We start from the raw sequence: 19,287 nt of genomic DNA, 5'->3' as shown, positions 1-19,287 counted from the left end.
AGCTCCGACAAAAGAAACGGGCAGGCACATTTTCAGTTTGCTGCACGAATATAAAGATGAGCGCACTTTTCATTCATTGCGCTGTGTTTACTCAACCGCACACAAACAGCTGTCTTCACTGCTGCTTCGCTGTGAACGATGGCGTTTATAATTCTTCGGAAAATATCAAAGCTCGGCCTCTGCTGGACTGGCTGTAATTTCACAAATGGAAAACTGTCAATATGTATTAATTAGATTGATATTTTGGGGACCTTCTCCTTATTCGGAGCGGAGCGCAGTATAAAAGGCCAGCCAGGGCGTTATTGATTGGCTCATCCACTCTCTGGTGCGCACACTCCCTCCAGCTATGTGCGTCTATCGGGGAGCCAATCCGTGGCACCAGTCTGGCTCAGTGAGTCGCTGTCAGACTGTCAGTGCCATGGCACTATCACGTCCTCCGACCACCGGGTCCTCCGCGCCTTCTTATTGGTGACAGCGCGCCACTAGGGGACTCATTTTACGCACGAGCACCGACAGGCACAAACCCACTGTGGCGAGCCTCCGTCCTCCTGTTGCGCCATGGAGAACTCCAGCCTGTTGGGTGGCGACGCACAAAATGCGCTCTTGATAGACTTCCTCACGTCGGACACCTTGAATCAAGTTGTGGATTCTCCGGAGGACACGGCCATGGCTGGACTAGTGGCCAGGAGTGCCATCTTCCTTGAGGGCAGCAAATTCAGGACTGCCGGTGGGGCCGAGTTTATGGCCGCTCCGCCGACGGAATCCCCTCACCTGATGCCTGCCTTTTGGGATTCCCCGCTCAGTCACGGAATCAATGTATTTGTGGGACTTGTTCTGTGCTTCACTATGCTGGGGCTGGGCTGCACGGTGGACGTTAGCCAGCTCGGAGAACATATCCGCAGGCCCATCGGGGTACTGCTGGCTCTTGTGTGTCAGTTTGTTATCATGCCCTTGGTGGCCTTTCTGTTGGCTCTAGCCTTCTCTCTGGACGATGTGGCAGCGATGGCTGTGCTCCTCTGTGGCTGCTGCCCGGGAGGAAACTTATCAAACATCATGTCTCTACTGGTGCACGGGGAGATGAATCTCAGGTAGAGACACTGCACGCATCTACACTAACATGTCAGCCATCAAGTGAAAATTGTTGAACTATGCTTTGCGCGTATTATTCAGCAAATTACGCAGACATAACAGGGACTTTGGTAAACTTTACGCATGACTCTACAGTTCTATTGCTTCCGTAAAGTCAATTAGATATTTTTTTTTGTCAAACTTAACTAAAAGGATCCAACACTGTAAGCAAAGATCACGTTCACCTCGTAGCCCTATAACGTCTGTGCTCTCCTCTCCAGCATCATCATGACCATATCCTCCACGCTGCTGGCGCTCGTGCTCATGCCGCTGTGTCTGTGGATCTACAGCCGGGCCTGGATCAACACTCCTGTGGTCAACCTCATGCCCTTCGGGGCCATCATCCTGACCCTGTGCAGCACTCTCATCCCCATTGGGTTAGGAGTTCTGCTGAGGTACCGCTACACGCGTGTGGCCGACATTGTTTTAAAGGTAAGTTAAGAAGAGGAAGTTACTTTTCCATTTAATGGTAAAGTTGAAACTACTAAAAAATTTAAATCTGGTGTCATTCAGGCCCTAAAGGAAACCCTTTGCGCAAAAGCGCACTGCGCAATTTTTTTTGCCTTTCATAGATGTTGACCGCAGGAACAGTGACATCAGAGGCGCTGTGTCAGGAAGAGCTCCTCCCTCCCATTTCTGATAAAAGCCACACATGAGGGAGGGCCACATCAGTTACAATAGACATTCATGTTAGGCTGCAGAGATGCCATGATGGAGATTCCAGCTCTGTGAAAAGTACAGTTTTAATAATATGGCTCAAAATCCATAATTTCCTTAGATAGTACCATTTTGACAACATGACACCTTTTTTCCTTGTAGATGCTAACTAAAATAAAAATAAAAAATAGGAGAGCATGAAAGATTTCCACCCTCAGACTGCTCTCATGTGGTGGCAGGTGTGCAGAGGGTGACAACTAGCATATGCATGTGCAAAATAAATCACCTTCATCCTGCAACACTGTGTCTTTCCAGGCATCTCTGTGGTCTCTGCTAGTCACCCTCGTGATGCTATTCATCCTCACCGGAGCGATGCTGGGGCCGGAGCTCCTCTCCACCATCCCACCCTCCGTCTACGTAGTGGCTGTCCTGATGCCTCTGTGCGGCTACGCTGCAGGTTACGGCCTGGCCATGCTCTTTGACCTGCCACCCAACAGCCGCCGGTCTGTCTCTCTGGAGACAGGATGCCAGAACGTGCAGCTGTGCACTGCCATCCTGAAGCTGGCCTTCCCCCCTCAGCTGATGGGAGGGATGTACATGTTCCCTCTGCTGTACGCCCTGTTCCAAGCAGCCGAGGCTGGCATTTTCATCCTGGCCTACAGGCTGTACAGGAAGAAGGTCCTGCACAAACCAGACCCCATGGGAGACGGCGAGGACACGGATATAACATATCAGAGGTTTCATGATGAGGACTTTGACTCATCTTATGGTGCTGTGACAGTGAGTGACCCAAACACCATCATGTTGGACCCCTGTCCTCCTGATCCAACTCCTGTTTAATGTGCAAATTTTAAAAATCAGTTCCCTACAACAGATGTAGGGGAGCAGAATAAGACCTGAAAGTGGATTCATCATTTATAAAAAAAAAAAAAAAAAAACCTGGAGAAGCACGCAGGGAAATCCAGAATGTTTATCACTGACCAGACTGCTGAACAGGTGCTTTATGTCATAAGCATCATTCATTCACTTTGACTGTGCTCAACTCATGTAGAATATGGAATGAAAAAATCATCATGTTTTAAATCATTGCTGTGTTACCCATAAATCACTTTTCATCAGCAACATATGCTTAAATTCACTCTATGAAATAACATTAATGAGGAAATCACACCATCAAAGCAAGACACAGATTTCACAAATGAACAGTGCTCTAAAGCTGTGTGTGCGCGTGCGTGTCAGAGGGTAAAGACATGTGACAAACAGTTAATATCTGTGCTCTATAGACAGACCTGACAGTCTGAACCAAATGTACAGTATGTGTATATTATAAACAAGTGCATCAAAAATAATAAAATGCGTATAGAAACAGAATACTTGTTTACCTTCGTCTCGTCACGTGTTTGCTGTTCTTTGCTTGGAGAAAAGGTAACCAGTGTCACACCTGATCTTAATTCGGCCTGATGGAGAGCTCGAGCCGCCCAATCTATTTAAATACCTACACCTACCGACGTTGGTTGGTTGAACAAAATGGCAACGTACGGTGACGAGCCAGTCGACAGTTATTTCTATTCTGCTTACAACCCGTACACGGGCAGACACCCCAGGCCTAAAAACACGGGGTGGAAAAATAAAAGTTACCTGTCTCACTATGGAGACACTTCGGATGCCTTCAACAACCATCAGCGCGCCCAGCTGAAGTCCATCTTATCGCAAATCAACCCAAAGCTCACGCCGAGGCTCAGGAAGGCCAACACTAAAGATATGGCGGTGCAGGTGAACCCGAGGAAAGACGCCTCGGTGCAGTGCTCCATCGGCTGGCGGACCCTCGCGGCCACGAGGCGGGACATTCGGAGCAACGGGAGGCAGGAGCCCAGGACACCCGACAGCCCCAAGCCAGCGGGCGTTGTGCGCTACACCCGCACCCTCGCCGTGTATTCGCCCATCGCCTACAGGAGCGTCACCTCCTTCCTGGTCGATGAGAACAACAACAAGGAGGCCTCGGACGGTGAGGCGCAGTCCGGAGAGCCGCCCGGTGACCCGCCGGAGAACGCGGTGAAACGCAGCGGGAAGAGCAAAGACAACCAGGCCGAGGATAAAAAGACCGCAAAACTCCCAGTTCAGCGCAAAAAAAACAAGTCCAAGCAAAAAGTGAAGAGCGAAGATGCGCAGTCATACACTGAGGGGTCAAAGGTCAGGGCGCGTGTGCGGTTCCAGGTGAGTTACAGCACGCGCTCAGGGGATACGTTACTTTGAGATGAAGGAATATTACCTGACAGATGACCACACTCCATCGTTGATTTTAATTTTAACAAATTTACATTCGTTTTTAGTTAAAAAAAACAAACTCTTACTGTTCACTGACCACCAGCGCTAGCCTTTAGGTTAATTATGCTAACTGCAATAATTCTTGGCAGTTAATGGCGACATGACCTATTTTCCGCAATTTCACTTGCTGAAATGTTTAATAATTAAGCAGAATTCTCAAGATAAAAATTAGAAGCAACAACTTAGTATAAATCAAGTCCCCCAGAAAGTAGTTTTACCCAAACATGGGCTATTTTCAAAAGTTTTCAAACACTTCCTGTTTCAAAGCGATTATGCGCTAACGGTAATAAGCAAAGCATGCTGGGTAAAAACTCCAAAGGAAATTTAATGTTGAGTTAATTTGATCCTACAGTATGGTAACTGATTCCTTTTAAATCACTACTCAGATGTTGTTCCTGAAGCTGCAGCATAGTGAATAAGGAAACAAGTCTTGGATTCAGAAGTTTTGGAGGATTTTTACTGTGATATGGACAAAATGGTCTCTTGAGTCGTTATTCAGATATATAAACTTTGTCAAATAAAACCCACTTTGGCTTAAATGTAATTTGGACAGTTTCTAAAATTCTTAATTCCAGTCTGGTCATCTGGATAGTGTTGATCAGCCAAAGGGTCAACATCTGGCTTATCTGCAAGCTTGGTGTGAGGACCATTAAGACTGACCAAGCTGAAATTACTGAACAGAAGCCAGTAAAGATGAACTGATCTTGAATTACTCAACAGTGCATTTAATAAAGAGGGGTTACGTTTAGGTGAGAGTGAACACTCACTCACTTGGCTTTTTGTCCAGTTTCTGGAACAGAAGTACGGATATTATCACTGCAGAGAGTGCAATCTGCGATGGGAGAGTGCCTACGTTTGGTGTGTTCAGGGAACGAACAAGGTGAGCTTTTTTTTTTTTTTTTGCTATGTGTAAGACGACCCATAGTCAAGAGATTCACCAATAACACCATATCAGGGCTTAGCAATGTGAGGAGTTGACTGCTTCTTCAGTCATCTCCAGTTTTCAGATGGGATTCTACTGTAAAATCCTATTGGTGGCCAAAATGTATATAACTTGAATGGGCCGTGGTGACGTTTCAAGCCTGCCATAAGTGAAGTATGGTGTGTTCCAGGTTTACTTCAAACAGTACTGTAGAAAATGCCAAAAGGACTTCAACCCATACCGTGTTGAGGACATCACATGTCAGGTAAAGCCTTTTCTAATATGCTATGTGAATTTAAAGTACCATGTGCCATGACTAAACCCGACGCTCTTTCCTTTCCAGACATGCAACAAAGCCCGTTGTTCCTGTACAATAACACAACGGCACATTGACCCCAAGCGGCCCCACAGACAGGACTTGTGCGGCAGATGCAAAGGCAAGCGGCTGTCCTGTGAGAGTACTTTCAGCTTCAAATACATCGTCTAGGAGGCTTCTCAACTTAGCTTTGCCTTTTAACATCAGTACATGTCATGTGGGGGGCATCTTAAACCCTATGCCACTCTATTTGCAGATGCAATTAGGGCATCTTGGATTGGAAAAACATTTGATGTTTAAAATCTTAGTTTCATATCTATTTTGTGTTGATGAAATTAATAAGCACCGTACACTTGACAATGTAATAAATGGCTACCTTGCACTCTGCTGAAGGATTCTTTTCACTCAAACTATGTCAACTGAGGTCTTAGTGGAAGTGGAGGAAAGGCAACTAAAATGCTGCAATGTAATACCTGCTGCATCTGTGCAGGCCTGTGTGAGGCCAAGTGGATCATTAAGAACTAAAGACTGTAACAGAATTCATGTTTCTGCAGGTCTAAATAGTAAAGTCTATCTGTACTTTGACTTTAAGCCATGTTAAACTTACATTACATAAATTATGCACACTCTGGGAGATGTGAGCCAAGAAAGAAGTCTGACTTATGATACTTCTAGTTTTATCCCAAATACTCCCAGATTTCAATAAATTACTTTAAGTTAATGAAATCATGAAAACATGACAATGCTTGTACTGTATGATTAGGTTTTTATTTATCCAGAGAAGGCTGGTATGTGAGTGAACAAGAGGGGGGGAAAAAGTATAATGCACCTCTACATTAAAACATCTTCCAGGTAAATAATATATTCATTAAATAATTAAGAACAGCATTCAAATGTACCAGACAAGCAGGGGAAAAAAAAGCTCTCTGAGGAATGAGTACAGTGACTGTTACAATGTGCCATGACAAGATTTCCAGAAAGCATTCAGATAACGGTTCATGTCCTGCAGTCACAGCAGCAAGTCGGGCCATCCTGAAAGCGCAGCGGCAGCCACCTCCCCTCTGAAAACAGGATCAAAATGTAGCCGAGGATGAGCGCCGCTTCGCAACGTGATCAACCTACGTGGACAAACACAAACCGTGCCCACCCCCCCTTCATGAGGCTTTAAGTGGCGCCTATGCTGGGGTGACGTGCTAACAAAAAGATCACAGTGGAGAGAAGGAATGCATATGACTTGGCTGGATCGCTGTGGTCCAGCAGGGGATGGGGGCTACATTAGATCTCCCATGCCATCACCGTCACTAAGGCAGACAGGTGGCTTGTCCCCAAATGAGCCCTGACCCCCTTTGCAAGACCACAACCGGCAACCAAGGCAGCCTTTGGGAAGTTTTGAAGTTTATGTGATTGGATGACAAAGGTGGAGCGGATCATTAATGACTCAGATCTGGTCTTGGCTTTCTCTCATCACATTAGCTTTATACATACATCCTATTCGGATGAACAGTGCATTACACAAAAGTACACGGGAAAAATACTGGTTTTACACTATACATTTTCTAAAATATATACAGAGTAAAATAAGTTATGTTTCCATAATGAGTTGTAGCCAGTCTGCACTTGTGTGCAATTATATGCATTTGTGTGTGAGCGTATACCAGAATATCCAATATATATCACACAGTCGAGAGTCTCTAAAGGCAGCTACTTATTTGGTTAAAGAGTGAGTTTTGCGTGAAGACCTGTTGAAGGGGACTCTCCTCTCAAAGCAGATCAATAAACAGATATATTTCTCTTTTTACACTCCCTGAAGGCAAACATTTCCCACAGGGTTACAATTACATGTTAAATATCCTAACATTTACAACCTAGGATGTTAGCTCTAATAAAAAATACATTTCTCAAAAAAATATTCTTGCAGTGCTTTTCTCTTTCAAGCATGCTTTTGAAAACTTCTCTCTTTAAACAAAACTTTTCTGTGTTTGCTTATGAATCTTGACGGTGTGTCCTCACACATACGACACCTCCTTCTGGACTGTCTTACATGCTTCAATGCCATCGTCCAGCCCAGGCCTCGAGGAGGCCACGACAGGCCCATCAGGTCAGATCCAGCAAAAAGCAAAAACAAAAGAAAAGGGAAAAAAAAAACAAAAAAGAGAGAAAAAACGTATCATCCCACTGCGTCCTCTCTTATTCTCTCCCAGGCACACCACCACATGACTTATTGCAACTGAATTTTGCAAGTTGGCTTAGTCTGGGAAAAGATATTAGCTTTAAGCATTCATACATGTAATAATATATATTAAGAGTCACAGTTATTCCCACACATCCTTTAGCCCTTTATAGGTGGAGTCTCTCTCGTCCTCCCCTGAAGCCCCTCACTGTCTACCCTCTCTCTACAACTGAGGTAAGGTCTGTGTAGAGCAGGGGGGTGGGGGCATTGTTGTTCAGTCTAGTCCAGGCTTGCAGCCTGCAGTACCATGGGTTCACAGTCCAGTGCTGACCATGGTGGTGAGGGGCTGGCAGGCCTGCGCCTGACTCAGAGCCTCACGGATCTGCAGGTTGAGCTCCATGAGGCGGGTGCTAGCCTGAGACAGGTCCCTGCTGGGGCCCACCACCGCCAAGCAGCCCGTCTGGCCCAACGTCTGGTGACGGAAGTAGATGTGCAGAAGGGTCTGGACCGCGTTGTCTGTCTCGTTGCCAAAGATGTCGTTGGGCCACAAAGACCTGCATAGAAAGGGAGGATGAGGGTGAGGACATGCGGAGAACAAACACATTTCTAGCAGTGGGATGAAATTTTCCTAATTGTTTGAGTTTGAAGCATTTTTGTTCTGTTTTTGCAGACCAGGTGCTTTGTTTTCTATCTGCCCAGCATGCTTTGCAGTTTCTGATGAAACAATGAATATTCCATTTTTAACAAAATCTGATCTGAACAGAACAAAACATCTATTGCTGCTCCCATGTCTCAAGGAAAACAAGGCAAATGTTGGCAGCGATTTTACCTTTTTACCAACAGTTTATCAATAAAATCAGTCAGATTTTGGAGTATTGTGACTGAAATGATATTAGCCAGTAGTATTAGTTACGCTAGCTATTGTGGGTGATTGACAGCAGCCTGGTGATGTTGCCTGGTCATCAAACAATGCTGCCAGCACTTCCCTTACAGCAGTGCTCCTCATGCTTTCAACTCTAAAAGGTAGTATGATAGGACATTAACATATAATGTCCTATCATTTTATGCATTTTATTATTGCAACTAATGGTTATTTTCATAATCAGTTTAATTGTTTAAGCTATTCAAAACCCAAATCTGTTCAAGCTGCAAAGAGATTCTAATGAAAATATATAATAAAAAAAGTTGCAACCTTGATTTGAAACATGATCACTCCTCCCTGATTAAACTGTCTGATTAGGTTTTTTTGATCGATTTTTCATATGCGCACAAAACGTTGTTGAGTTGTGTCTGTGCTGTGGATCTGTAATGTTCATCTTACCTAAAGACTTTGACCTGTGTGATGGCAGAGCTGAAGTCTCTGGCTCTCAGAGTTTCAATCAGTGACTGGATGGCTGTCTCCGTGTTGGTCTGGGCAGTGTCTGACATACACACATCCTCCTGACCATCATTTCCTGTTTCTGCCTCCTTCAAACAGCTCTCGAGGATAGTGAGTTCTTCAGACATGTTGGTCACCTTAGAAACAGAGGCATAAAAAGCATTAATATCACAGCATGCTGAACCTGTGCAAAATACACCCGGGAGGTTAGAAAAATGAAGAAAATATTACCTCAAACAGCTGATCCCATCATTCCAATCAGTAGGAGAAATTATTTAATTTCATTACTTTAATTAAAGCTCCACCAAGAGGAGGATCACCTGGCTGTATTTTACATAGAACCTCCTGCTAATTTATGTTCAGTATTATTTTAATGTAACATTTAAAAAAAAAAAAAAAAATCGAAATCTAACGACAAACATCTATGGAAACAGATGGAAAACAGTGCTCTTGCAGGCTGATGTAATATAATGCAATTTGTCTGTTCTTGACTCTCCGACAATGGAGACAGAAAAGATGAAAGATACCACTGTGCCACAGTGCCTTTCTAAGGGCAAACATAAACTCCAACTAAATGTAAGATGCATTGCAGACACGCTTAATGATTTCAATGTATGTCAGAAACCTAAACAACAAATGCATTTATCCAAATCCATCTTATTTTAAAGCAGTGAGCCATCGACAGCAAATCCAGCGTGATGCTAGTCTCACCTCTGCCTCTCTCTTGATGGTGTCCACCCTGCTGATGAGTTTACAGTAGGCCTGGAAGAGCAGCAGCAGCTGAAAGTGCAACTTATAGAGTCTGCGACATAACTCCAGCTCCTACAGAGACAGAAACATACAGAGTCACGTGCCAGCGTAATGGTCTAGCCTGCACTGACATGACTCTGATGATCACATGATTAGACAGATGGGTATCCTGGGTTAGAGACATGGGAGTAGATGAAAGGGTTAAACATGGCCGGGAGCAAAGTGCCATCCGGTGTGGGCCAGAGGTGAGTCTACCACTATTAGAATTAGTCATGAGATCTCAATTAGAAGACTATCCATCACCACCTCCCGAGACGCTCCCTACAGGCCACTGTGACCAGTACGGTTGACTAGATGACCCACCCAAAGAAGTGGGTGATGACTAAAAGTTAAGACCCTAATCCAGGAAAAAGTAGAGGGAGAAAAAAAAAGAATTTGAACAAATATGGCAATGGAACAATACACATGCAAAATGAAAGTAATCTTATCTTGGTAAAATATCTTATGTCCACCCATTCTCTACCAACAAAGCCCCCCCCCCTTCTGAAACCATCAATAACTTCTGACGTCTTCATCTATCTGCAGACAGAATCAGTGTGCAATACAAAGCGGTTAAGACATTGATTATCCAGGCTGGATGTAGCAACGGAAAAAAAAAGCATACGTAATACAGGATAACAGTAAATTATGACTGGGTGGATGGGAGTCGAGCTGGGTTACATGACCGATCAAGGCAGAGACAGAGGTACAGAGGTGGGTGGGGGTGGTGGCAGTGCACAGTCTGTGGCTGTCAGCAGCGCAGGTATGTACAGAGAGCGATGGGATGATCAGTGTTTTGTCCAGATGTCATGATTATTGAGAGTCTATAATATGAGAACCACTTACTGCTAGATTTTCCATTTGCTAAGCAAGAAGGTGAGCAGGTCACACAAAAACAACAAACAAAACAGAAGGAGAGAAAGACCAAGAATTAGTGAGCTTTAACATGGCAGCTGAGACACAGTGACCTGGCGGGCAAGGGGCGGTGGTTTATCATCTTCCCTTCACACAGGCCTGGGGGGGGGGCTGAGTGCCCAAACATACAGGAGCTCACTTCAGCAGTAACAGACACCTTCATTCTGAGAGGCTCGACAACAGCATGTATGATGAGGGAGAGAAAAGGTAAGGCAGAGGCTACAGGAGGAGCAAGGAGAGAGGAGTGAAAGAGCTCTGAATGTGTCGCCCGTGTGGCTGAAAAACAGCATCAGTTTTAGGCTAAGACAGCATTTCTGTGGGTGGAAAACACAGAGGGAAGCTGTGAGCATGACGTAGACAGATCTGTGCAAAAAGCTCAACTAAATCAAAATGTCAACAGTTCTAGAATGTGGAGTAAGAGACCATGTAGGGACGCCACGCAACTGGGAACTGATGAGGAGTTAAAAGTGGAAAACCTGGATGTCTAGAAATTCTCATCTCTTTATTTTCTTTAGATATATTCTTTGCAGTCAAATTAATGTTAAATCACAAATATCCTTTTTCTGTCAGCCAGCTGGAGGGGCGAGTTGATGTTGGTGTTTGATTGACTGATCAGCTGTCAGGCTGAGCCTCGGCAGGGGAACCAGACTCGGAGTTAGCAAACTGGCGCTGTAGCCTACATGTGATGGGCAGACGTGTGTGTTGTTAGTGGTATTGAAGAGGACCACAGCTGTATCAAACCGGACATTTGCAAGCATGTTTACATGCTGTTCATTGTGCTGTTTTTTTGGTGGCTGGATCAACAAGCTAAGGTGAAGGATGTGTGTTATTGTTTGTAAGTTAGAAGATTTTAGCAAAGTCTGTAGCTCTTGTATTGTGTAGCCGGCTGCTGTCTGGCTCAGTGTGATCAGACCACTGACGTTACAGCTTTATACAAGTATGGTTTAAAATGAAGCCGTCTGATTGGCTGTATGGAAGTTTTCCATCTACACAGATGGATACCTAACTGTATTCTGACGAATAAATATTAAACTAGGGAGCGTTGTCACACTGAAAAATATGAAATATAAGTTTCTGATTTTTTTTCCTCAAAGGAGAACACAGGACATGTCTTTTACTCAGTAGATTTGTATACTGTAACAGGCAAAAACACAAGCACTTTAATTTCAGATGAAACCTTCAGTCTTAATGACAGAGAATTCATCCCTTCATCAATCGATTGCAGTCTGTAACAATTTTCCTTCCAGATTCCTAAAAATCATATTGATTAACACACATTCCCAGCCATTTAACAAACTAGCGTTCATTCATACCTGTGCATGAGTGTTGGGTCGTTGGCTGCTGTCTTTGTCCCCAAATGTTTTCCTGCAGTTCTCCAGCCACTAATAATAGACAAGACAGAACAAGACAGAAGGGAAGAAAAACAAAAAAAGCATAAGGATTAGGGGAGAGAGAGGAAGACTGGCAACAGGGGCAATACAAGAGCTGTTTTTCTCTCTTGACGTCTGCATCTACATTTGTGTGTGTATATAAAAAAGGTTGGTCAGGGAGGAGATTTAATAAGTGTGTTGTACTTAGCCAATTAAAGAAGGCCTGTTCCAGAGCACGGGATAGTATCTATCCCTCCAGGGACCATTGCCATCTCATTCAATTAGCGCCCCTGCATCCCAGAACCCTCTGCAATCTCATCTCTTCTCCTCATTCCCCTCCCCCTTCGTTCCACCTCCCACCCTCTCACAGCTTCTCCCGCCCGGCCCTCTATAACTGATTTAGGAGTGCTGAGGGTTATTTTTATCCCCTCAGCAGGGGATGTCACTAGTGATGCAGACACTAACAGCAGCTAAATCCACTCATAACAAACACTGATTCAATGTCTGCCCCGCTGATGAGACAGGCCGGGGCATATCTTGTACAGCATCAGCGATTTGTCTCCAAGTCCACTTGGCTGTCCATGGTGTGATGGCACAGGGATAGAGGGCAATTTCTACACACTTCCTAAGCCCATCTCTCTTGAGATGAGAGGCCATTATGAGACAGTTCCTCAGCATAACACACAATGATATCCTGACACAGCGACTAAACTGCTGTTGTAGCAGTCTTAAGACTCACAGGGGATGTGATGCAACGTGTCCTCAGGGAAAAAGGTTGAAAGAGAATGGGAAAGAAGATATGGTGGAAGATATGTGGTGACTTACAAGCTCCGCTGCTTCTCTCTTGGCATTGTAGGTGTCCAGGTGTTCCTGCAACTCCAGCACACTAAACTTCAGAGTCTCCAACAGTCCACAAGAGACCAGCTACAACAGCAAGACAGGACACCACATACATTAACCCACAACACCGGCCAATACATACACAGCACAAAACACAAAAATATCTACAGCAGGACACACATACACATTAAGGGATATGCAGAACATGCAGCACTATTCTTGCAGAATAATAGCTACATGTTACTGCAACCACATCATTACATTTCAGTTCTACCAGTAAAATGATTGCAGACAGCCATGCAGAAGAGCCTCACCGTCTCTGCATCCAGCAGCACAGTGGGGCACTGCGAGCGAGACGTCATGACCTCCAGGGAGCTGAGGAACTGATTACCCATTCGCTGGAGCTTTTCCCCGAGAAAGTGGACAGATGCATGTGTAATGGAGCCAAATTTCCTCTGAATGCTCTGCGTTAAACAAGGACGTTGAATTAAAAAAGGACACAAAAAATCTTGCCAGGATTGTCCACCAGTAAACAAGACAGTAGATGCAACAAATAGAGTGTAGCTCTGCCAATCAGAAATGCAAAGATGTCCAAAATAAAGCATTTAGAGGACATTTACCTGAAAGAGTCGGGAGAACACGTGGAATGTGTAAACAGCAGAGGAACCATCAGTATCTGACAACATCTGGTTGACATGGCAACGCCAAGCATCTTCCTCATTGTCATAGGCAACAGGCTGGAATGCTGCCAGGATAGCAGAGAGGAAGGGCGAAGGGGGCGGAGAGGCCTGAATCTCTGGGAAGCAGTCTGCGTCACCTTCATCTTGACTGAAACACACACGGGGGCCAATAAGCTACCATCCGACATGTTCTGCACTCCCCTCAGTCTTTACTGAAGGACAAATGTAAACACACACACATGCTCATCCTCACTCGCCGCATGTAAACAACCCCATATCGCTGCATCTCTGCCTCCCTCTCTGCTGATTTTGCTGCAGTATCTTCAGAGCTCTAATCTGCTGCAGTGCTCAAGCACAATAACAACATATGAGCTATTAGCATTTTAGCATCATGCAAACATCTCCCTCTCTCCTCCACACACACGTTCAGATACTCACAGGCCTGTCGGACCAAACAGCCTGAAGAAGCAGACAGAATATAAGTATCTAAAGCCTGCGCTGCCGAGCGCTGTAGCGGACACAGTCTCTGTCCTCATCCTCACCCCAACTACTGCTTCTCTTTTTTCTTTCTCTTACTCTCTCCCCTTGTCTGCAGCTCGGCTGTGCTGCAACTGCTAACAGCACTAGCGCACTGCACTCCCATCCCACACAGGACTGCAGAGAGCTCTAGACGAGCTGGGCATCTGCACACACACACATAGACACATACACACACAGACACACACTTCTGCCAAACAAAGCCAGCTCCCAACCTCACAGAGTTAGAACGTTACTGCGTTTTTTTTTTATCTTGCTCTCTCCCACTCACATAAATCCTCCTATGTAGATAAACACTAAACTGGGTAGTGACCTGCTGGTTTCAGACAATCACTCAGAGTACACCCCGCCTTCAGCAGAGTGATAAATGCTAGTGACTGTATGTGTGTGTGTTTGCATGTTTGCTCAGCATAGCTTATTCATATTGCCTCAGTGTAGCTTAAAACCCTGACTTTACAACCGTCCTCAAGCCAGAATTGGCCCACCTTGAAGAGGGAATGTTTAAATGTGGATTGGAGCCAGCCCACCCTGCCCTCCTCCACAGTTCTAGCCCACACGGGATCCAAGCCTGGGATGAAATTATCCGTCATACCATCTCAACAGCCTTCATCTCACAGAATGTAGTCCAGCCACATACTGTAGTTCACATACCTTCACAAAGTAGCTATCATTTTTTACTTTCTGATCATGTAAAAGTAGATTCAATTAAAAATGAACAAATATAAGTTGTGCTGCATCGTAGGAGTGTCAACATTGCTTTCTTGAATAGACAGTTTCCGATCAGGGTTTCACCCACAAAACTGGTTATCAGAAATCTGTAAAGACTGCAACGTGCTGCTCTGACCACTAACTATAATGCAAACATACAGCATGACCAATGAATTACAATCAAACAAGAACTTGCTGAGCCTAATCGACAGATCGTGTTGTACAACATCTTGCTGGCAAGTTACTAGGTGACAGTCAACTCATTAAATATGTGGCCTTTGCTGTGTGACGTTTTCCCTGATGCTTAATAAATTTAATATTACATTTGATAAAATAAATGCATTGCTAAAATAATCTACATCACTGTACTACTACAGATCCGGTATGTTCTGAAATGAGATCCGTGCTAATTTTTCCCACATCTGAATTGTTATGAGAGTCTTTTGAAATTCATGTTAATGGCAGTGCATATATCTTGTTTTGGTTTTACTACAGGCTTAAAACAAATGCATGTAAAACTGTATTTATCATTGACAGCAAGCAGAAACTCATATGGACTGATGCCCAAAGGGTCACATCTGCACATGTATGTTGAAAACCCAGAGACCAGGATTAATGTGTCTTTTAGATTACAGATATAAAATAATTATTATACAGATCACTGATCGGGGAGGCAGTCCTGACGTGGTTCACATCTTTTCAGATTCTCTGTACAAGTCTGTGTAGTGGTCTTGATCCAAAACAATCCACTTACCTGGACATGCCAGAGAAGTCGGCCTCCTCCTCCTCACAGCGCTCATCCAGCTCCTTCAGGGCCTGTGTCACATCTTCCTCCCACACTGAGCCACAGGTGCTATCTGGGTCTGGGTCTGGATCTGGCTTCATCTCTGTTGGCATGGGCAGGGGCAGAGATAGAGGTAGGACTGTTTGGGATTCCTCCTCACAGAGGGACCCCGGTGGAGTGTCTATGGCCGGCGGGGGAGGGGGGGCTGGGTCTAGGTCTTCCTGAGGGTCCTGGGTCTCCTGGGGTTCCTGAGCATCCTGAGGGTCCTGCGAGTCTGGGAGGTCACACAGCTCCTGTGGGTCAGAAGGCAGAGGGGGGGCACTGCAAAACCCCGTGTCCTCGCTCACGCTGCTGCTCAGCTCGTCCCCTGCCGTCATGCTTACAGCATCCTGTAACGCAAGCCAGAAGGGGGCGCTCAGGCGCAGTTTGACAGATGATACCACAAAAAACACACTCTACATTTAAATGAACTTTTTTTTCTCCAACAGCTAGATTGCCTGATTGTCATGACAACGGCAGCACTTAACATCAGTTTGAGAAGACAGATCCACTGCTGAACCTCTTTTATAGGCTGAATTAAGACTGCTATAGCCTATACTTAAGAACATACATTAGCTTCAATTACACAAGAGGGACTTTTAAGTCAGCGCTTTCCACGATGGTCACTTCCTTGGAGATTGCTCTTTATGTCACTCTATAAAGCTGACGTCTCTCACGAGAAATGAAAGAAAACGAAAAGAATCAATAAACAGAAGCCAATATCAATATATCACTGAATCGCCATTAAAAACTCGACCTCACTGCTAATAAAAGAGTAGCATCGTGGTGAAACGACGGGGAGTGAGAGCCACCGGGACAGCAGATGAATGAGAGGTACTGTACATGCTCTGATGCACATGAGTATGGACTGATTTATGACCTGCACTCCATCACTGCACATAAATGATGTCCTGTGTTAGCGACATAACAAATTCACCAAACAGCCGTAATCAACAGTGGGCAGACACACTAAGTGAGGCTACGGTTTTATAACCCACAACTGAATACATTCATATTTGATTACATTAGCATGAAAAGCAGTTAGAGTGTGACTAAGACACAGGACACGCAGGAGATAAATTTCATAGGTAAAGTCATGTTGACGTAAAGCATGTACATGGAGAGGTGGGGGTATGTTTGGAGATGGAGCGCAGACATGGCACCTGTTTTTCTTGCCTTGTTTTCTTTTTCTTTTTTTCTTATTTAAAAGTCTAATGCATTGGGAACGCTGAGCGTGGCAGGAAGCCAGTACATCACAGAGACGGCAGCTATATTAGAGAAAGCTTTTAGAAGTGGTCGTGGCCATCCTGGAGGGAATGAGTAAGAGTATTGATGGTTTTATCTGGGGCTCATTACACTAAGAGCAGGGGCTGCGATGGGGGAGATGTCCTTGAGATGATATTGAGACCAATGGCTGGATTGAGTTCCTAGAAAGTTCCATTCAGTTCTGTGTGTAGAGGTTTCAGAAAAACCTACTTACAATAAATATGTATGAGCTATGACTAATTCTATAAGGTCACATTTGAAGGTAAAAAAATTGGGCCACAATATATGTGAAAATGCAAATCAGGAAACATAATATACTCACCGTTGTTAGTATAAGTGATAAATGTCAGTAGCAGTAGACAGCAAAGCTTTTCATCACAAGAAAGGCTACAGCATGTTAATATGGTAGCAAACTGAAGGGGTTTAATTGGCTATGCCCCCCTGGATTTCACTCAACTGCTTTTGTAAAGTTAACACACCACTTGAAATGGACTTATACTCACACATGCTTCTGCCGAAGATAAAGGAGCTGGTGTCCATTTCACAAGTTTTTAATGGAGGATTTAGTTGGAATGGTCAGTTGCTGTGTTATTGGAGATGTGCAGTAACAGCTAACCTGAGGTGAGCTTTTGTTTTCATCTGTCCCCGAATCACACAAGGAAGCAAGCCCCCACACAAAAGCAAGCACCACCACATAGCTATTAACCACATATGCCATTAAAAAGGAGCAAGAGCTAGCCTTCAGCACCCACACCCAGAGCCAAGCAACAAAGCAAGCGCTGGTAGGGGGAGTCAGAAGCAGAAAAAGCAGCACACAGTGTCTTCACTCGACAGGTTAAAGAACCAGCACTTTCACCCCACCCAAACCTCCCTGAAGGTAGCTGATCCTGTGTCTCAACGACAGACAAGCTAAGAAGCAGAGCAAAAGCAAATAAAGGTTGAACAGGATGAAAAGGGCAAGCTAGAAAGCACCCGAGCACCACAGTTTATTGCTGCTCCCGATTGATCGCACCTCAGGCAGCTGGCTGCTGGTGCTGTCTGAGTGGGCCATCTCCAAACTGGGGCTATCCAGTCGAGGAAGGGAGGGCAGAGAGGGGAGGACAGTTGCCTCCTCGGTCAGGGCACTGCTGGACGATTCTTGAGACTGCTGCAAGGAGTCCACATGGTTGGATGCGGTATCGTCGGTGGCAGAGTCGCTGTTGAGCTGGAGAAGAAACACATGCTGACTGGTTAAGCTTCTCTGCTGAGACAGACACAGTATAAACACAGTACAGTTGGTATTATATGCCATCTGGTTTGATCCAAACCTTTATTAAAGGTTCACTAAGGGCTAAAGCTGTCACTATGTCAACACAGAGACTAAACAAAAGCTTCTAAAGGAGAATTTCTATAACTTGTTGATATGAATTTTTTTTGTTTATGTTAAAATAGTTGATGTTGTTAAAGCATTTTGCTGCTAAATGGATCCTTCACTAAATCTTAATGCACTGATACATATTACAACACTTCACAGGACCTTACACTGGGGTTCAACATACTTTGATGATGTGCTGGGTTTGATTCGTTAATACATAAAGGGAATATAAAATTATTAACTATACTAGAGCTGATGACTAATTTAGAATCAATGGACCACTTTGTTCATTATATGTTATCTTGCAGAGCAACACTGAATTCAATAAAGTCTTAACACTGTTTGGTGGTTCAAAAGGTTTTAAAAGTAATGATTTGTGTTTCTTATTATTTGCAGTCGAACAAAAAAAAAAATACATTACACACATTTCTGTCAAGCAGAGCATGTTTAGTCATTTTAGTCTTCCATTCGACTAATTCAGCACTTTAAAACGGCTTTAGGGAAAAAGTTAAATCATGCCAACATCAATTATATTAATCATATTTTATGCTAAATCTTTTCAAAATTCTGTTTAAGCACACACATAAATGCTGCATGCTCATTTTTCTGTGACAGGGTACACTGGACGACTACAAACATTTGTGGGGCAAATATCTAGAAGGGGCAAAAGCTCATTCTCTCACCGTGCACTACCAAGATCAAGAAGAGCAGAAGAAGAGAGAAAGAAAACATCCCCATTAGACCGAGGGAAAGCATTTATATTAATGGCATTATTGTTGACAGCTTTGGGTGTGACCTTTCTTGTGAAGCAAAACAAAGCAAAGAAGAGTTAGAGAGAAGCAGCCTCACTGTTGACAATGCAAAGGAACATGCTGTTATTCTCAATTCTAACACTTAGGATTTTACACTTGATTACATTTCATCCAATCATTAAAATAAAAATGTTCTCTTCTCCTTTTGTAAATAAACTATCAATGATCAATGATTTACCTTGAGCTGATGTGAATTGAACCAATGATTTGAATTTTCCTAAACTGTACTTACCGGAAAAAACAAAAATATGATAAGGGTCGATAGCACTAATCTAGCAGTCAGAGGTAGAGGGACTG

At 44.2% G+C, this 19,287-nt stretch overlaps 3 protein-coding genes across 14 annotated transcripts in view; 2 read left to right on the top strand and 1 right to left on the bottom strand.

Moving 5' to 3' along the window:
* Nucleotides 1-558: 558 nt before the first annotated feature.
* slc10a4 (solute carrier family 10 member 4) lies at nt 559-2,625 on the top strand. Its single transcript, XM_041936122.1, has 3 exons — nt 559-1,088; nt 1,350-1,560; nt 2,101-2,625. Exons 1-3 carry the CDS (start codon nt 559-561, stop codon nt 2,623-2,625), a joined length of 1,266 nt encoding a protein of 421 aa, XP_041792056.1.
* Nucleotides 2,626-3,312: 687 nt separating this feature from the next.
* On the top strand, nt 3,313-5,519 carry zar1 (zygote arrest 1). Its single transcript, XM_041936054.1, has 4 exons — nt 3,313-3,999; nt 4,898-4,990; nt 5,223-5,297; nt 5,376-5,519. The coding sequence occupies exons 1-4, from the start codon at nt 3,313-3,315 to the stop codon at nt 5,517-5,519; spliced, it is 999 nt and encodes a 332-aa protein (XP_041791988.1).
* Nucleotides 5,520-6,097: 578 nt separating this feature from the next.
* Nucleotides 6,098-19,287, bottom strand: part of fryl (furry homolog, like) — a 67,077-nt gene continuing 53,887 nt past the window's right edge. For 9 of the 12 annotated variants that reach the window (XM_041936090.1, XM_041936083.1, XM_041936080.1 and 6 more), the window contains 10 exons: nt 17,837-18,028; nt 15,490-15,908; nt 13,431-13,638; nt 13,125-13,274; nt 12,796-12,894; nt 11,914-11,982; nt 10,532-10,549; nt 9,608-9,718; nt 8,840-9,033; nt 6,098-8,072 (listed from right to left, as the gene is read on the bottom strand). In XM_041936090.1, the coding sequence (XP_041792024.1) occupies nt 7,832-8,072; nt 8,840-9,033; nt 9,608-9,718; nt 10,532-10,549; nt 11,914-11,982; nt 12,796-12,894; nt 13,125-13,274; nt 13,431-13,638; nt 15,490-15,908; nt 17,837-18,028 (1,701 nt within the window). In that variant the 3' untranslated portion in view covers nt 6,098-7,831. The remainder of the gene's footprint in view (nt 8,073-8,839; nt 9,034-9,607; nt 9,719-10,531; nt 10,550-11,913; nt 11,983-12,795; nt 12,895-13,124; nt 13,275-13,430; nt 13,639-15,489; nt 15,909-17,836; nt 18,029-19,287) is intronic. The other 3 variants (XM_041936081.1, XM_041936085.1, XM_041936091.1) reach the window with 1 other exon arrangement.

This window comes from Chelmon rostratus, chromosome 4 (assembly GCF_017976325.1).
Source record: "Chelmon rostratus isolate fCheRos1 chromosome 4, fCheRos1.pri, whole genome shotgun sequence".
NCBI classification, from domain to species: Eukaryota; Metazoa; Chordata; class Actinopteri; order Chaetodontiformes; family Chaetodontidae; genus Chelmon; species Chelmon rostratus.
Note: the sequence above shows the minus strand (reverse complement) of the source record. Positions and strands in the feature narration are given on the sequence as shown.